The 16,001-nt window shown below is 42.8% G+C and overlaps 1 protein-coding gene across 1 annotated transcript in view; it reads right to left on the bottom strand.

The window, feature by feature from the left end:
- TBC1D15 (TBC1 domain family member 15) overlaps positions 1-16,001 on the bottom strand; it is a 141,404-nt gene that overhangs the window by 82,321 nt on the left and 43,082 nt on the right. The window contains exons 4-5 of the mRNA XM_088452537.1: positions 15,645-15,783; positions 12,636-12,846 (exon numbers count right to left, since the gene is read on the bottom strand). Coding sequence (XP_088308663.1) covers positions 12,636-12,846; positions 15,645-15,783 — 350 coding nt within the window. The remainder of the gene's footprint in view (positions 1-12,635; positions 12,847-15,644; positions 15,784-16,001) is intronic.

Below are 16,001 nucleotides of genomic sequence, written 5' to 3'. Positions count from 1 at the left end.
TACTCCATGCCTGTTTCCGGGGCTTGACCGATTTCTTAGGGCCAGCCTGTCGAGGAAACGACTGTGGTTTGGGCCTGCCCTGGGCCCTAGATGACCGAAAGGACGATGGTCCAGAACCAGAAGGAGCAGCGGCCGACGGGAGACAAGCAGATTTGGCTGCCGCCAGCGTGGCCACAATCTTATCCAGATCCGGACCGAAGAGAACTTCTCCGGTAAACGGCAACGCTTCCAGACCTTTCTTGGATCTGCGTCCGCCTTCCAGGATCGCAGCCACAAGGTGCGACGAGCAGCTACCGCTGCTGAAGAAATTCTAGACACCAGAGTACTAATGTCTAGAGCCGCCTCGTTGATGTAGGTGGCCGAATCACGGAGATTGCCAAACAACTCCGCTTGTTCGGCCGGACAGTCGGATTCAAAAGAAGCCTCTAATGAATCCGCCCAGCGCTCCATCGCTCTGGCAACCCAGCAAATGGCCATAGCCGGCCGTGCTGCCCCCCCTGCAAGGGAATAAGCGGACTTCAGGCAGATTTCTACCTTGCGGTCCGTAGCATCCTTAAGGGAGGACATGGATGGCATCGGCAATGTGGCACTACGGACAAGACGGGTCACGTGAGAATCCACCTGTGGAGGGGATTCACACTTAGCAAAATAATTATCCGCGAACGGATAAGCCACCGCCAGGCGTCTCTGCGGCTGGTATCTTTTGCCAGGTTGTTTCCACGCCTCCTCTAAATGGTCCACCAACTGACCCGAAAGAGGAAAGACTGTGGCATCGCCCTTCACATCTTTGAAAAAGGCATACTTAGATTTAGCCGCTGGGGGAACTTCGTCCTCAATCACCAAGGCTGTGCGGACCGCCCGAATAAGTCCAGGAATATATACTTTGGACTTAGCATCAGCGTCCTTAGTATGGAAAGGTTCCTGATCGTAAGGATCCAGAATCTCCCCATCATCAGACGTCCCTTCGTCATCCTCATAAGGAGCGGACAGAGACGCCACCGGCCTTTTATGAGGCCGCATCACAGACTCCCCTTGCAACACATCCGACAAGTGCTGTAAAGAACTCGTCAGGGAGTTAACCCACGCTGGCTCCTGAGAACCCGGGAGCAGGGAAATAGGGAGACTGTGGGGTACCACCAATTGTCGTGGGAACCCCTGCATGGGTGACGACACCACAGACTGCTGGGACAAACCCATCGGAGTAAACGCGGGCTGCGGAGCTAACTGGCCCACTAAAGCTGTTAACGCCTGAGCGAAACAAGCCCAGGGCGGCTCCTGTACCGGTGCTGTAACCGTAATAGGCCGCGCCATGGACAAACACTGCCGGCAAAGGCCCTCCGCGCTACCCTCCCCCTCCGCTAACGGTACTTTGCACGTGGTACACTGTAGCCGGAGGGGAAAATCACTTTCAGACATGATGGCACCACGTATGTGACCTCTCTCACCAATTAAGTATTAAATAGGCGAGAGACCACCCTGCAGCACCGCACCGCAAGGGCTTTAGCAGAAAGAACAGGGACAGTAATAAAGCTGACAGTTTAGAGAAGAATAGTTACAGGCAGCGCTAGCACAGTCACATACAATGCAGAGAAATAACAATTCCTGCACTAACAGCTCTGATCACTCAACTACACAGACACAGGGCCTGGTAGGACACAGCGCTGCATACACAGACCTGAGCCACAGCGGAGGAGAGGTATGCGGGGGGACCCAGACCACGATGCTTCCTTCCAGACTTCCAGCAGCGTTCACCATGCGTTGCAGAGAAGATGGCCGCCGAGGAGCAGAGAGAAGCTGGCCTGGGGGAGGAGCGCTGACACAGGACCAGTCAGCACAGTGCAGAGAGGGCTGTGTGCAGCGGGGGAGGCGCCGGCTGTGAGACAGGGAAGGCACGCTCCCCTGGCATGCATTTAACCCCTGGGACGCCGCAGCGCTACCGCTCTGCTGCGGTCCGCTGTCCCAGGGGGTAGTGAAGCGCAGGTTGGTCGCCTGGCTCCACGCTGCAGCCAGTCCCCAGGGAGCCCCCTGCCTGGGGACTTAGGACCATGTGATCAGCGGGGACCCACCGCGGGACCCCGCTGCTTACCTCTGTCCCCCTTGAATCCGGCCATGGTCCGGAGCATCTGGGGTCACCGCTAGCTGTGACCCCAGACGCCCACCAGCATCCCCGGATCAGTACCGGCGTTCTGGTACCGGCGGGGTGTAGGGAAGACAGCATGGACGTCAGGACTGACTGTCCATGCTGTTCATCCAGATGTGCAGCCACAGCTGCATGAAGAAAAAGCTTCAGGGGCTCTTCTAGCCCCCACTCCAACAGGTGCACCCGACTCCGGCCGGGCACCAAACTAAACTGAGGTGCCTTGGCCCGGGGGCGGGGTATAGGAGGGGGACCTAGTGCATCCTGGGAGGCTGAAAGCTTAACTCTTTGGTGCCCTGCGACTGACGTCACACCTATACCCCAAGGTATCCTGTGGATACCCTATGGACCCTGAAGTAGAAATATATTATGAAATAATCCAATCATATATATAATACCCTAATACATGTATTGTGATAAAGCAGAAATCCAAAGTAATTTATAGTTCTTTATCAATACTAGTCTGAAGTATTTTGTACAAAAATAAGTCAATGTCTGCATATTAAACACTAAAATGTGTACTTTGAATCTGGAGAATTGGCTAATAACAGGCAATCACTTCAAAGTAAAGGTGCCTACACACTATGCGATGTGCTCATGATGCGATATCGTGATCAATTTTCCTTGAACTCTCCCCGGCAGCCCAGGTCACGATATGCAGCAAAAGCTGCACGATGTGTCACAAGATCGATCTTACACGATCTAAAGATTTGCCGATATCTAGATCGTACAGGATAGCAGAAAGATGCTGGCACGGATCAGGGATATCTGTGATGCATGCATCTGTCTGTAAGAAAAAGAAAACAAAACACAGATGCACGGACGGGATCAGTGAGACCCGTCCGTGCTGCTGTGTTTAAAAAATGAAAACATCGGTGTTTAAAAAAAAAAAAAAAAAAGAGTGTCCCATCCCCCAAAAGAGCAACCAGCCCTGGGCTTTAGTGACCCAGTGCTGGTTGTGCAAAATACTGGGGACAAACGACGTAGGGGTCCCTCGTACTTAAGCACAACCAGCACCGGGCTAGTCAGAACCAGCCCTGGTTGCCAAAATACGGGGGACAAATGACGTAGGGGGTCCGACGTACTTTGAGTAACTAGCACTGGGCTCTGATCCGGTCCTGGTTCTGGAAATACATGGAGAAAAAGTGAGTAGGGTCCCCCATCTATTGTGCAGAACCAGCACCTGATTTTTTCTAGCAGGGGGCTAATGCCACAGCCAGGGTCTTTCATTGGGCCCCCCAGCCGAAGTATTAACTCTGACCGCTAGACAGCCCAGGCCGGGGATCCCTGGGGAGCTGCGGGCCCTCCAATAAAAGGAGTTCCCCTCTCCAGGGCACCCCAGGCCTAGGCTGATAACCCGGGGCTATCCTTGGCACCCCTGGGGCAGTGGGCGCCTGGTTAATAGTGTAGTGCCTTTGCTAAAAGTAAATATATTGTCTTTTGCTGTGGAACAACAGATCCCAGCAAGCCTCCCCTGCATGCTTGTACTTGAAGAACCACAAGTACCAGCATGCGGGGGCAGTACGGGCCCGCCGGTACCTGTAGTTCCACTCCAAAAGCAATATTAAAATAAACACATGACACACACCGTACATAGTATAATATTATTAACTTATTTTTTCCCCTGTATTTCCAGAACCGGATCAGAGCCCAGTGCTGGTTGCCCAAAGTATGGGGGACCCCTACGTCGTTTGTGCCCCACACTTTGAAAACCAGGGCTGGTTGTGACTAGCCCAGTGCTGGTTGCTCTTTTGGAGGGGGAGGGGGGGGCAAGATTTGCAGCAGGCAAGATCTGAAGATGCGAAGTACGACCCGAGGGAACACACATCGTCATCGTGACTGGACACTCACGATTAGGAAATATTTTATATGATCTCTCGTTCTGATGCATCGGAATCGGCGGCGGATCGTGTAAAATATTGCCTAGTGTGTAGGCACCTTTAGTTTATTACGAGTCACATGAAGTATTTTTCAGGAATTAATTGCAACAAAGCTATCACTTCTTATATGAGCACAGCAATAAACACTATTCATATGAATTATTGTAAAGCTGTGAAACAGAAGCCAGAGACATTAACAAACACACCAGAGGTAGGCAACAATTTCCTCTTTGGGTACCAGACATTAAACATTACAAAGTGCCTTCACCATTACAACGTATTTAGACAGTTACAAAAGTAGTAATAGACGAATACTAAAAATGATAGTTGCTTCCCTGTTCTTTATGTGAAGCTAATTTGCCAGGTTAGGTTGAAAGTTTGTACCCTAGAAACAAAGACACTCTCCACAATTTTGTACTAACTGGGGCAGGCTTCACTCATCAAAGACCCAGTATACAGGCTATACTCAGATTCATTGGCTAGTAGAGGGTTTGGTGTACCAAAAAGGTCTCCTCTGTGAGCGGAGGAGGAGAGGGAAAGACCTCGTGAGTGACACCAGAGCCAAGGGTTACTAACTCTGCTCTAAACAATAGCAGTTTTATTTTAATGCAAAAGAATATCACACAAAATGTGGTGTATTTGAATATTGAATTCATAAAATTATTGTCAAATACATATCTAGTGTTGTGTAAAAGGTCAAAAAGGCAAAAACTATCCAGAGATAGTACCTTAAAAGTTTAACTTAACAGGACAGTATGCGATCAATCCTATTTCAGACGAAGGGTGCCTTAAAACGCCGGCAACGGTCCGGCACCTCGCATCCTTCGCCGTCCGCTCCGAGCCCGAATTCGCAGAATTTTGCTCGGGGTCCTAAGGGGCTGCGAGCAATTTTAAGTGAATCCGGGCTGTCGTAATGTGCGGCCACTGCCGTGAAGACTCACCCCCGCGACATCATGGCGGCTAATAGGATTGACCCCTATATCTTTTATACAGCCTATAACTGTTGGAAAGCTTTACATAAAAATAAAAGCATTATTATTCGACACAGAAAAACAAAGACATGATAGATAACAAAGGCAGAGGAGGCCTCAGTGCGCTGCCTGCATAAAACAATGAGTTTATTCTGGTGCACAGCTCTATTCCAATGGTCACATATTACTCTCCTGAACTAAATGCAATCATACTGATATAATCAGCAATTGTTCTGCTAGGGGCAAAGAATGAATTTTCTTATTTCACTTGTACCAGGACTACCTTGAGTGTTATTAAAGTGTGAGATAGGATCTTTAATAAGTTTTATCTCTTCATTTTCAACACAACAGGATGGGACGGCATTATGAGGTGAAAGGAAATCAAACATAACATTTCCATGCAAAGCGCCTGCAGTCACCACATAACTTTCTGCTGCAGAAAGCCTTCAACATATATCAAAACAATCAGTCAGACAGGAGCCTCGGGCCTCCTTGGGGATTTTGGAGGGAAAAAGAAATTGACAAGACTCATGCGCACACAACATGTACCACTGTATTAGCAACAGTAGAGTATGTTAGATTATGTATGTACCAGTCATTCACCTTCTCATTCAATGGTTTTTATTTAAATTATTTTCAACATAGTAGATTAATACTAAAGACTTCAAAATGAAAGAACACATATGGAATTATGTTGTAAACAAAAAAGTGTTAAATCAAAATATGTTTTATATTTTAGATTCCTCAAAGTTGCCCCCTTTTGCTTTGATGACAGCTTTTCACACTCTTGGCATTCTCTCAATCAGCTTCATGAGGTAGTCTCCTGGAATGGTTTTGAATTAACAGGTGTGCCTTGTCAAGAGTCAATCTGTGGAATTACTTGTCTTCTTAATGTGTTTGAGACCATCAATTCTGTTGTGCAGAGGTAGGGTTAGTACACAGTGGACACCACTATTTGACTACTGTTGTAATCCACATTATGGCACCAACCCAACTCAGTAAAGAGAAACGACAGTCCATCATTACTTTAAGACATGAAAGTCAGTCGATACAGAAAATTTCAAGAACTTTGAATGTATCCTCAAGTGCAGTTGCAAAAAACATCAAACGCTATGATGAAACTGGCTCTCATGAGGACCGCCCCAGGAAAGGAAGACCAAGAGTTACCTGCAGAAGATAAGTTCATTAGAGTTACCAGCCTCAGAAACTGCTACTTAACAGCACCTCAGATTAAAGACCACAAAGTCTTCACAGAGTTCAAGTAGCAGACAAATCTCAACATCAACTGTTCAGAGGAGACTGCGTGAATCAGGCCTTCATGGTCGTATTGCTGCGAAGAAGCCACTACTGTGGATGAACAACAAGAAGAAGAGAATTGTTTGGGCCAAGAAACACAAGGAATGGACATTAGACCAGTGGAAATCTGTACTTTGGTCTGACGAGTCCAAATTTGAGATTTTTGGTTCCAACTGCCTTGTCTTGTGAGACGCATAGAAGGTGAGCGGATGGTTTCTGAATGTGTGATTCCCACTGTGAAGCATGGAGGAGGAGGTGTGATGGTGTGTGTATGCTTTGCTGGTGACACTGTTCGTGATTTATTCAAAATTCAAGGCACACTTAAGTAGCATGGCTACCACAGCATTCTGCAGCACCATGCTATCCCATCTGGTTTGCGCTTACAGGGACCATCATTTGTTTATCAACAAGACAATGACCCTAAACACACCTTCAGGCTATGTAAGGGCTACTTGACCAAGAAGGAAAGTTATGGAGTGCTGCGTCAGATGACCTGGCCTCCACAATAATCCAACCTAACCCAACTGAGCTGGTTTGGGATGTGTTGAACCGCAGAGGGAAGGAAAAGCAGCCAACAAGTGCTCAGCACCTCTGGGAACAACAGAACTGATGGTCTCAAACACATTAAGAAGGCAAGTAATTCCACAGATTGACTCTTGACAAGGCACACCTGTTAATTAAAAACCATTCCAGGAGACTACCTCATGAAGCTGATTGAGAGAATGCCAAGAGTGTGCAAAGCTGTCATCCAAGCAAAAGGGGGCTACTTTGAGGAATATAAAACATATTTGATTTAACACTTTTTTGTTTACAACATAATTCCATATGTGCTCTTTCATAGTTTTGATGTCTTCCGTATTAATCTACTATGTTGAAAATTATTTAAATAAACAAAAACCATTGAATGAGAAGGTGTGTCCAAACTTTTGACTGGTACTGTATATGTAAGGAAAAAGGCAGCGGCACTCAAGGTCTATTGAATTTCAACGAAGTGTATTAAAAAAAATCACAGCATAATACCAACGTTTCAAGGCACGAAGCCCCTTTGTCAAGGTGTGAGTTTGCTCACAAACACTGGAAAATAGCCAAAAATGGTTGTTCAGACAAATTGGTTAAAAACACACAAATTTTACCAATTTGAACATTTTTTTTTGTCCTTTTTTCAGTGTTTAAAACCATATGATCGCCTGTCATTTGCTCCCATACATTATCAGGTTTTCATTCCAACCAGCCAGATTGGACAGATATCTGACAGAAAATTGTCTAGTGGATGCCCAGCTAAACAGTCTTCAAATCTTGAAGGTTCCATGGGCCTCTTCTATGAACTCTGATCTTTAGTTCTTTCCATAGATTTTCAATTGGATTCAAGTCAGGTGATTGGCTGGGCCATTCTAGCAGCTTTATTTTCTTTTCTCTGAAATCAACTGAGAGTGTCCTCGGCTGTGTGTTTGGGATCATGGTCTTGCGGAAATGTCCACCCTCGTTTCATCTTCAGCATTCTGGTAGATGGCAGCAGATTTTTATCAAGAATGTATCGGTACATTTTCCAAATCATCCTTCCTTCAACCATATGAAGTATGTCAGTACCGTATGCTGAAAAACAGCCCCACAACATGATGTTCCCACCTACAAACTTCACTGTTGGTATGGTGTTTTTGGGCGATGTGCTGTGCCATTACTCCTCCAAACATGGTGTGTATTATGGCATCCAAAAGAGTTCAATTTTGGTCTGACCAGACTATATTCTCCCAGTATTTTACAGGCATGTCCAAATGTTGTTCAGCAAACTTTAAACGAGCTTGAACATGCTTTTTCTTCAGCAATGGAGTCTTGCTTGGTGAGCGTGCATAAAGGCCATGGCGACTGAGTGCATTACTTATTGTTTTCTTGACTTTCTGAAGCTCTCCACAAGTGGTCCTTGGCTCTTGGACAGCTCTTCTGATAATTATTTTCACTCCTCTGTCAGAAATATTGCGAGGAGCACCTGGTCGTGGCCGGTTTATGGTGAAATTATGTTCTTTCCACTTCCGGATTACGGCCCCAACAGTGCTCACTGGAACATTCAGAAGTTTAGAAATACTTCTGTAACCAATGCCATCAGTATGTTTTGCAACAATTAGGTTGCGAAAGTCTTGAGAGAGCTCTTTGCTTTTACCCATCATGAGATGTTTCTTGTGTGACATCTTGGTAATGAGACACCATTTTATAGGCCATCAGTTGGGACTGAACCATCTTATATTAATTTGCACTGACAAGGGGCAAGATAACTTTCTAATTACTGATAGATTTCAGCTGGTGTCTTGGCTTTCCATGCCTTTTGCACATCCCTTTCTTCATGTGTTCAATACTTTTTCCCTGTGCAATATTAATATAATATATATATATATATATATATATATATACACACACACACATATATACACACACACACACACACACACATACATATGCACACACCATGTGTTTGCTTTAAAAAAATTATATTCCTTATGTAATGCAAAAGTCTGCTAATACTTTTTTTTGAAGATGCTCCAGTTGTTATATAGCACTGCACAATAGATTGGACTAGTGGTTCTCAACCTCAACCAACCCTCAAGTTTTCCCAAAACGTCGTGTTGAGGATTTCCGTCTGTGATAATTACTGACCCAGCAAATTAGATAAACTCACATTTGCATGATTAAAGAAATCCACAAAACATGACCTGTTGGTAGTACTTCAGGACTGAAGTTGAACATCCCTGGATTAGACCAAAATTCATAGCAAGAGTTACTAACTGGTGGGATTAGAGCTAAATAATATATTCCTATGCTAATTATGGTGGGTCCCCAAAACCCTTCTATTGCCAAACTACTGTACACATTCACTCATTAAAAATATTTTCTAAATATAATAATGTATATATGTACCTAATTTCCCCATAGTTCTATATCAATAAACAGAACTTTATCTAGCTTATGGCAAAAATAATTATATATAAAGCCATTAATTCAAAATGGAATCATAGGTATTGAAGTTAATTTCCAGAATGAATCCTGCTAATTTATCTCATTGGAGGCATTTCCCACCAACATTATTATTTTCATTAAGTTGGGAGGTGTATGCAATGCCATACAGAGCAAATATAAAAAAAATAGGATAAACAAAGTAACAGAATAACATACAGCCTGATTCGCTGTTAGCATCGCTGCTGCGTCCTTAGATACAGCAGCAAAGCTAACATATACTACTGCAGCAGGAGATCTTGTATAAATAGACGCTTCCTGCATGCTTGTGTGATCCGCATCTGCATCCGAGGGCGCAGCCATTGGTTCAACTGCGAGACCATCAGCCATCTGAGTAATGGCCCCCATACATCTGTATTGGGCCAATACCCCGATCCCCAGGCATGTTGGATTTCAATGATTTTCTGATCCCGACCTAAATACAGAAAACCCTCCCTTTTTCAAACTTTTAGTACTGCTAGTATATGATTGAAATGGAATATCAGTGGGAGACCCCTACCAAATTAGTTTATTAGAGGAGAATTGCCCCTTTAGGAACCCCTGGTCAACAGATAAAGATACAAAACAAGAAGAGAGGATGATGGATGACAGCAATGCACAAGAGATTTAAAAATAAAATATACATGTTTCAGGGTAATGCAACAATCACTGCTGCAAGGTGCATTTGTGGACAAACCATTGTTCTCCAGCCACATACTCACAGACAAGCCAGTTATGTACAAATAGCTAGCAAGGAGCACAGTGCATGTGTAAAAACATAAAACATAGTCTATGGAACATAGTCAATTAGGTGCGAAAAGCCATTTTCGGCGATAAAGGTTCGCGAGTGACGTCATTTCGCCATGCGAAAAGTTTCCTCCATATTCAATTCTGGTGACTTTTCGCCGGTGCAGAAACGCAATGCAAAGGAACCAGCGAAAAAGTTTCGCCTATGAATAGGTGTCGAAAAAAAGTACAGAATTGGGGATTTGGGTGCAAACACTGGAAAACCACCCTGCACCCTTGGGATAGTCCCCCAAAAGGTAAACTGCATCCAAAAAGGTTTAAAAAATACTCCCGTTGGGGCGCTAAGTATGCTCCAGGTGTTTTTAAGTTTGTGGCCGGTGGATTTTTTTCGTTTTTTAAAAGTTCACTTTAGCAACTTTAAAATATGCTAGCACCCATTTTCATGTGCCCCAAATTTGCTGGGACTACTTATTTTCTGCAAAAAAAAAATGCTAAATGCTATTCTTCACCACTTATGCAAAGACGCTAAATAGCAGCTATTGAGATCACTTAAGTACCCCAAATACCTTCAGCAGGCCTATTCGGGGGTATCTATAGTGATCCCCAAAGACAGTGCAACTTTTGGGGGGTGTCAGGCTGATTTCCCCAAATCTGACAGTACTTTTCTCATGTTACAGTTTCGCCGGGTCCCGTTTTAGCCGATTTCTAATTGAATACAGGGATAAGAGGGGAGGGCACGATACTTTCCATTCCAATACAGTACAATATACTTGCAGGTCAGTGCTGTAGCTTCTACAGCACATGCTTTTCCAGCAGCTGGTTTAAACCTGCAGTATGTGGATCCGTTTGCCTTATACGTCCAGCCTACAATCCCACATCACTCATACTAAAATGCCCACATTACACTCACATGATTCAACATTCCACCACATGCCACTCAGACGTTCTACTTATAAGAAAATGCCCCAACAAGCATCCCGACTCCCCAAGCGCCCGCAGTTCCCACATGTGTTCCACTCTAACATCCACCTCCATAGGCCACTCACATGTCCTTTGGACCTCTCCCATTTGTCCTTAACTGCTACCTAATCGAATCTGGCGGGGCGGCGTCCCGTATCCCCCAGGTGCACAAACTTACCCTCAGCGTCCTTTTCCGCTCACCGGAAGACAGAAGACCTAAGAAGTGGATGTCGCCCACCGGGAGGTGAGCGGAAAAGGACGCTGAGGTTAAGTTTGTGCACCTGGGGGAAACGGGACGCCGCCCCGCCAGACACATTCTTTCAACACCCCGCGTACACCACCAGACATTCACCATCTATATAACAGAAAGACCATTGGTGACTATAAACAGTCCACATTTTTCTTAAATATTATAGAATACCTATTACACACCCAGGACATTGACTCTGAGACCAATACCCTATCGATACCTACAGTCAAGGTTTATTCATAGGTATCTATACTCACTCAGAACAGTGCACTTCTACAAATCAATATATAAGGGCATCTGTGACCCTGATTTTTACAATAAATAAATACATACCAAGCACATTGGATTATATTAGTCTGTGTAGCATATTTATTTCCATCTCCATCACATTGAGTGCAGCACTGAATAGGTGTAGCACTGGTTCACATCTATTTATACAGTGTATCCATACTTAAAGGACTACCCTCCTATAGTCTTCCAACCTTACAAAACAGCACCAAAATAACCTCAGCAATCATACATCACTCATACAAAAACGCTCACACATTATACCCGCATGATCCAAAATTCCACCACATGCCATTCAGACCTTCAAATGCTTTTACAAGATTTCAGATGTGTTCTCCTCTAAGTTCCTCATATGATCCCCATATTCCACGCACACCTCACCACATGACCTTTGGACTTCCTCCATATGTCCTCAACTGCTACCTAATCTAGTAAACTTTAGTAACAAAAAAAAAAAAATTCAGATCTTTAACCCGGAGTTGGAGACTGCAGAGAACGGAGGAGTGAGAGAGCATGTAGTGAAGAACAAACCCCATGCCCTCCTCCTCCAATGAGATGTGCTACCTGACCTCCCTACTGTGTGCAAAGAAGATCACATGATGCAGAAATCATATACTCCCATTAAATCTATTTCTCCGCTTTATAAAAATGCAAAGAATAAGTTCAAGCTGAGCAAAGTCTTACTGTACTGCAGGTTACTCACTACTGTCCTAGAGAAAAGCAGCTGAAAACAGCCATCGAAAGGGTAAGCATATATTGTTATTTTTAAATAAAATAAAGGCAAGTGTTTGTGGGACATGTCCTGCTTACAGGTACATTTTTCAGTTCTGCCTTATGCTCTTAATGAATATATATAACAATTTTCCAGTGCCTAACAGTGGCGAATGCATATGGTAGGTGCAATCAATGTATATGCACTAACTTCCTATATTTAGCCATTTCTGAATACTGCCACGGCAATTAAAAAAATAACATATAGGGTTACAGTCTCTTTGAGATTAGATATTACTACTCTAATAAAAGTACAGCAAGAAAACTTTCAATTCTGTAGTGAATGCTCTAATAATAGTTATATATTCTACAATTCAAATAGAACAGAAAAGAGCCTAAAGTATTATACTTACTCACACAGCACCACATATTTTTCAAGGCACTCAAGCAGAAGCTCACTTCCTCCTTGATGGAAGTGGAGAGCTGGAAGGATAACATCATCCTTCAAGCAGAAAACAAAATAAGACCACCCCATGCCTTCTTTGTTCTGTTTAATTGACTTGAGGTCGGTCAAGCTGAAGAGGAATGACCATTTGCTCTGGACATTTATAGGACTTTGAACACCTTAAAAGTTTAGAGAAAAAAAGAGCATGATAAAGATGGAGTGGCATTTAACAACAAAGACATGAAACCTGCATAAACATTAAGTAGGAAGCTACAATCGGTTATAGCAATGTCCGCTAGTCAGCTAAAAAAAAAAAAAATATATACCCACAATTTTAAAGAGGAGAATTTCCAGCTGTCACTACAGATGTTTCTGGACCCAGTTTATTTTTCTGACATGTGGACTGAGTGACCCTCTAAACACAGTAGATGAATGAGTTCAGTTAACAAGATTCAGGGGAGCTCTTTGTTGCAAGTGCACAAACATTCAAATATAATGAAGATCTAATATGTTTATTTAGAGAAAATGAAGTAAAGGAAAAACTACATTTTCAAAATTTCAAAAACAAAGAGTTATAATAAAAATGTTTATGCAAATGTTTTATTTTATCACTTGTAGAAATACAGACAGCAATACTTGTGAGATTAAATTTTTTAGTTAAGAAAAAAACAGTGAAGTAAATGTAAGTATTAATATTTTTGAAGGGCTCTCATTCTAAAATACTTTATTTTCTCATTTTATACCCTCCCCCTTACATTTATATTAGACAGTACCCATGGTTATTTTACTTATTGTAAGCCAGGACTGAAAGCTCTGCACTGTTCTTTTGGCTTGGCTAAAACTTTTAGAACACCCTCTTTTTCCAGTTTTAATTGAAATTGAAACAATTCAAGCCCAGTGAATAACCTTAAACGGTACAAAGGTAAGCAGTAAACTACTGGAATTTAAAAACTGAAAACAAATGAAAAAGGAGGCTTGCATAGGCCATGAAACACTGCCAGTGGTGTACTGAAGACTTGAAGAAGGTCTTATGGGAAAATTAATCAAAATTTTGGTTCATCACACTGGGTTTTTGCACATTGTGGAGTAAGCGAATGCATGGTTCCCTCTGCATGTGGGATTTATTTACTAACACACCCCATGTATGCTATTAAAAGCATTGTCGTCACTTTGTAAACAAACCCCTGTGACACCGTGCTAGCAGGAAATCTTAGGTACAGTGGCTACTTGGTTTCTGGAATACAACTAAGCGTGAAATAAAGAAATATATAATATAAGAAACAAAATTATATATTTGCCGTGGATGTAATGTTTGCTGGAACTGCCAGCAATGGCTGTAAGATTCTCACACCACTCTCCTTTGTCTTTATTTTGGCATAAATGGAAAGTTAATTACCATGGGGGTGGTAATGGGCAAAGAAGAAAGAGAATAAAGACTTGGGCCATGGGACAGTTACAGCTATTTAGAAGCCTGGTAGAACCATTGCATTCACAGTAAGTGCAACTTCTTTTTTTATATAACCGCATCAAACAACACACAAAGAAAAAGTTAATCTTCATGTTGTATTTATGCATTACCTTAACAATTCTCATTACTTAGTTCACACTGTTAATTATTTTATTTATTTATTTGGCAAAATAGAGACCTTAAAATACCATTAAAACCACAATAGAGAATATAAAACAGAACTGCAAAGTGTAACTAGAAGCATATTATTTCCACTACAATGTTAGGATCAGTTTGTGATATTAAAAAATGCTGAGGGGTATATTTACTAAAGTGCAGCTTTATAGAAGTGGAGAAGTAACCCATAACAACAAACCAGTTTCTAGCTATTATCTTCTAGAAGATGCTAAATAAATAAGTAGAATCTGATTGGTTGCTATGGGCAACATCTCCAATTCTATAAACCAGCACTTTGCAAGTCCAAGCAGCTGCATACAAAGATGCAGCATAGGTACTCAGATCATTCGATTATCGCAGTTCTGAGCAATCCTAAGGTTACACAGGAACAGAGACGCCGGAGCTACTTTTACTGTTTACGGGATTGCAGGCACAGACTGCGACACGCCCCCAAAAAACAGTCGCGACACGCCTGCTTTCTTTGCTGTCACTCCCAGTTACCTCCCACAAACATTCCCCGACTGTCAATCACGCTGCGAGTTAAAAGTTGCTGCAAGAGACTATGGTAATGTGCCTTGATACATGCGCAACTTACAGATAATCGCTCAACTGCCTAAATATCTGCAGTGCGTTCATCTCTGGAACATGCCCATAACCTGCTAAAGGGCAAGAGAACATAGTAACAAAGGGGAGAACTCAATGAACAGCCCCAGGAATGAGTGCCTGGAGATATTCAATTGTCTGCATTGTGTCCGGCACTTAAATTTGTAGATCCAAGTTACCGTGCCTAATGCCAGGGAGTTTAGTTGTAGTAAACAGTACTTTCCGACTTAAGTGCCAGGCGTGATGCTGTTAGGGAACGTGCTAAGCCCGCAACTAGCATCGGACAATAGTTTAGTCGGATTTCCGCGCGTACCACTAGAGGTTGCAAGTAGAAATCTTCTAGTAACGGGTTTAGAGCGCGGCCAATTAATAGCTCCAGACACTATTTCTCGGAGCTGAACAACATCGCTATCAATTCAATTCCCCCCACAGAGGATTTATGTAAAATAAATAACTACAAATGACATAAGGCACAAGATTTAGCAAAGGAGAACATCAAAGTAATAAGAAAATACTACCCTAAGAAAATGGCCACATATTAATATTTTTGACAAATGTATATCACAGCAATGGGAATGCTTTAAATTTAATCAGCAGGAAACTAGCTATTCTAACGAAAACATTGCCCCAAAAACAAAATGTTTTGCAAATATATTCAACTTGGTGTGATGGCAAATTATTACTAAAATAGAGTGAAATGGTAAACTGTTTAAATGTTACAGATTCTGCTTTCTGCTTCTTAATACAGACCCCCATTTGCAAACTGCTTTTTCTTAAAAGAAACTGTGTTGACCATATCCCACTCTGCTTCATAGCTGTTCTGATGTTCAGTGCGACCAACAATTCTCTCTTTTGGAGTCTGATTCCACTCTACAACTGAGCTTGAGTCCTAGAAATAAACAAGATAAATTCATTAAAATAATGATTACTAAAAAGAAAAAATGTATATTAAATACCACCCTATGGGGCATATTCAATTAGGTATGAGAATAGCAAAAATGTTGCCCCTGCTGGGTTTTTACTACAGTTTTCAATTGGGAGCGGAGTTTTTACATTTTTGGGTGGCAAGGAATTTTTTCACAGCCCTAGAGCACAAATTATTTTTCC

The sequence above is a fragment of the Taudactylus pleione genome, unplaced genomic scaffold (assembly GCF_031769625.1).
Source record: "Taudactylus pleione unplaced genomic scaffold, aTauple2 ptg000038l, whole genome shotgun sequence".
Classification (NCBI taxonomy): Eukaryota; Metazoa; Chordata; class Amphibia; order Anura; family Myobatrachidae; genus Taudactylus; species Taudactylus pleione.
Note: the sequence above shows the minus strand (reverse complement) of the source record. Positions and strands in the feature narration are given on the sequence as shown.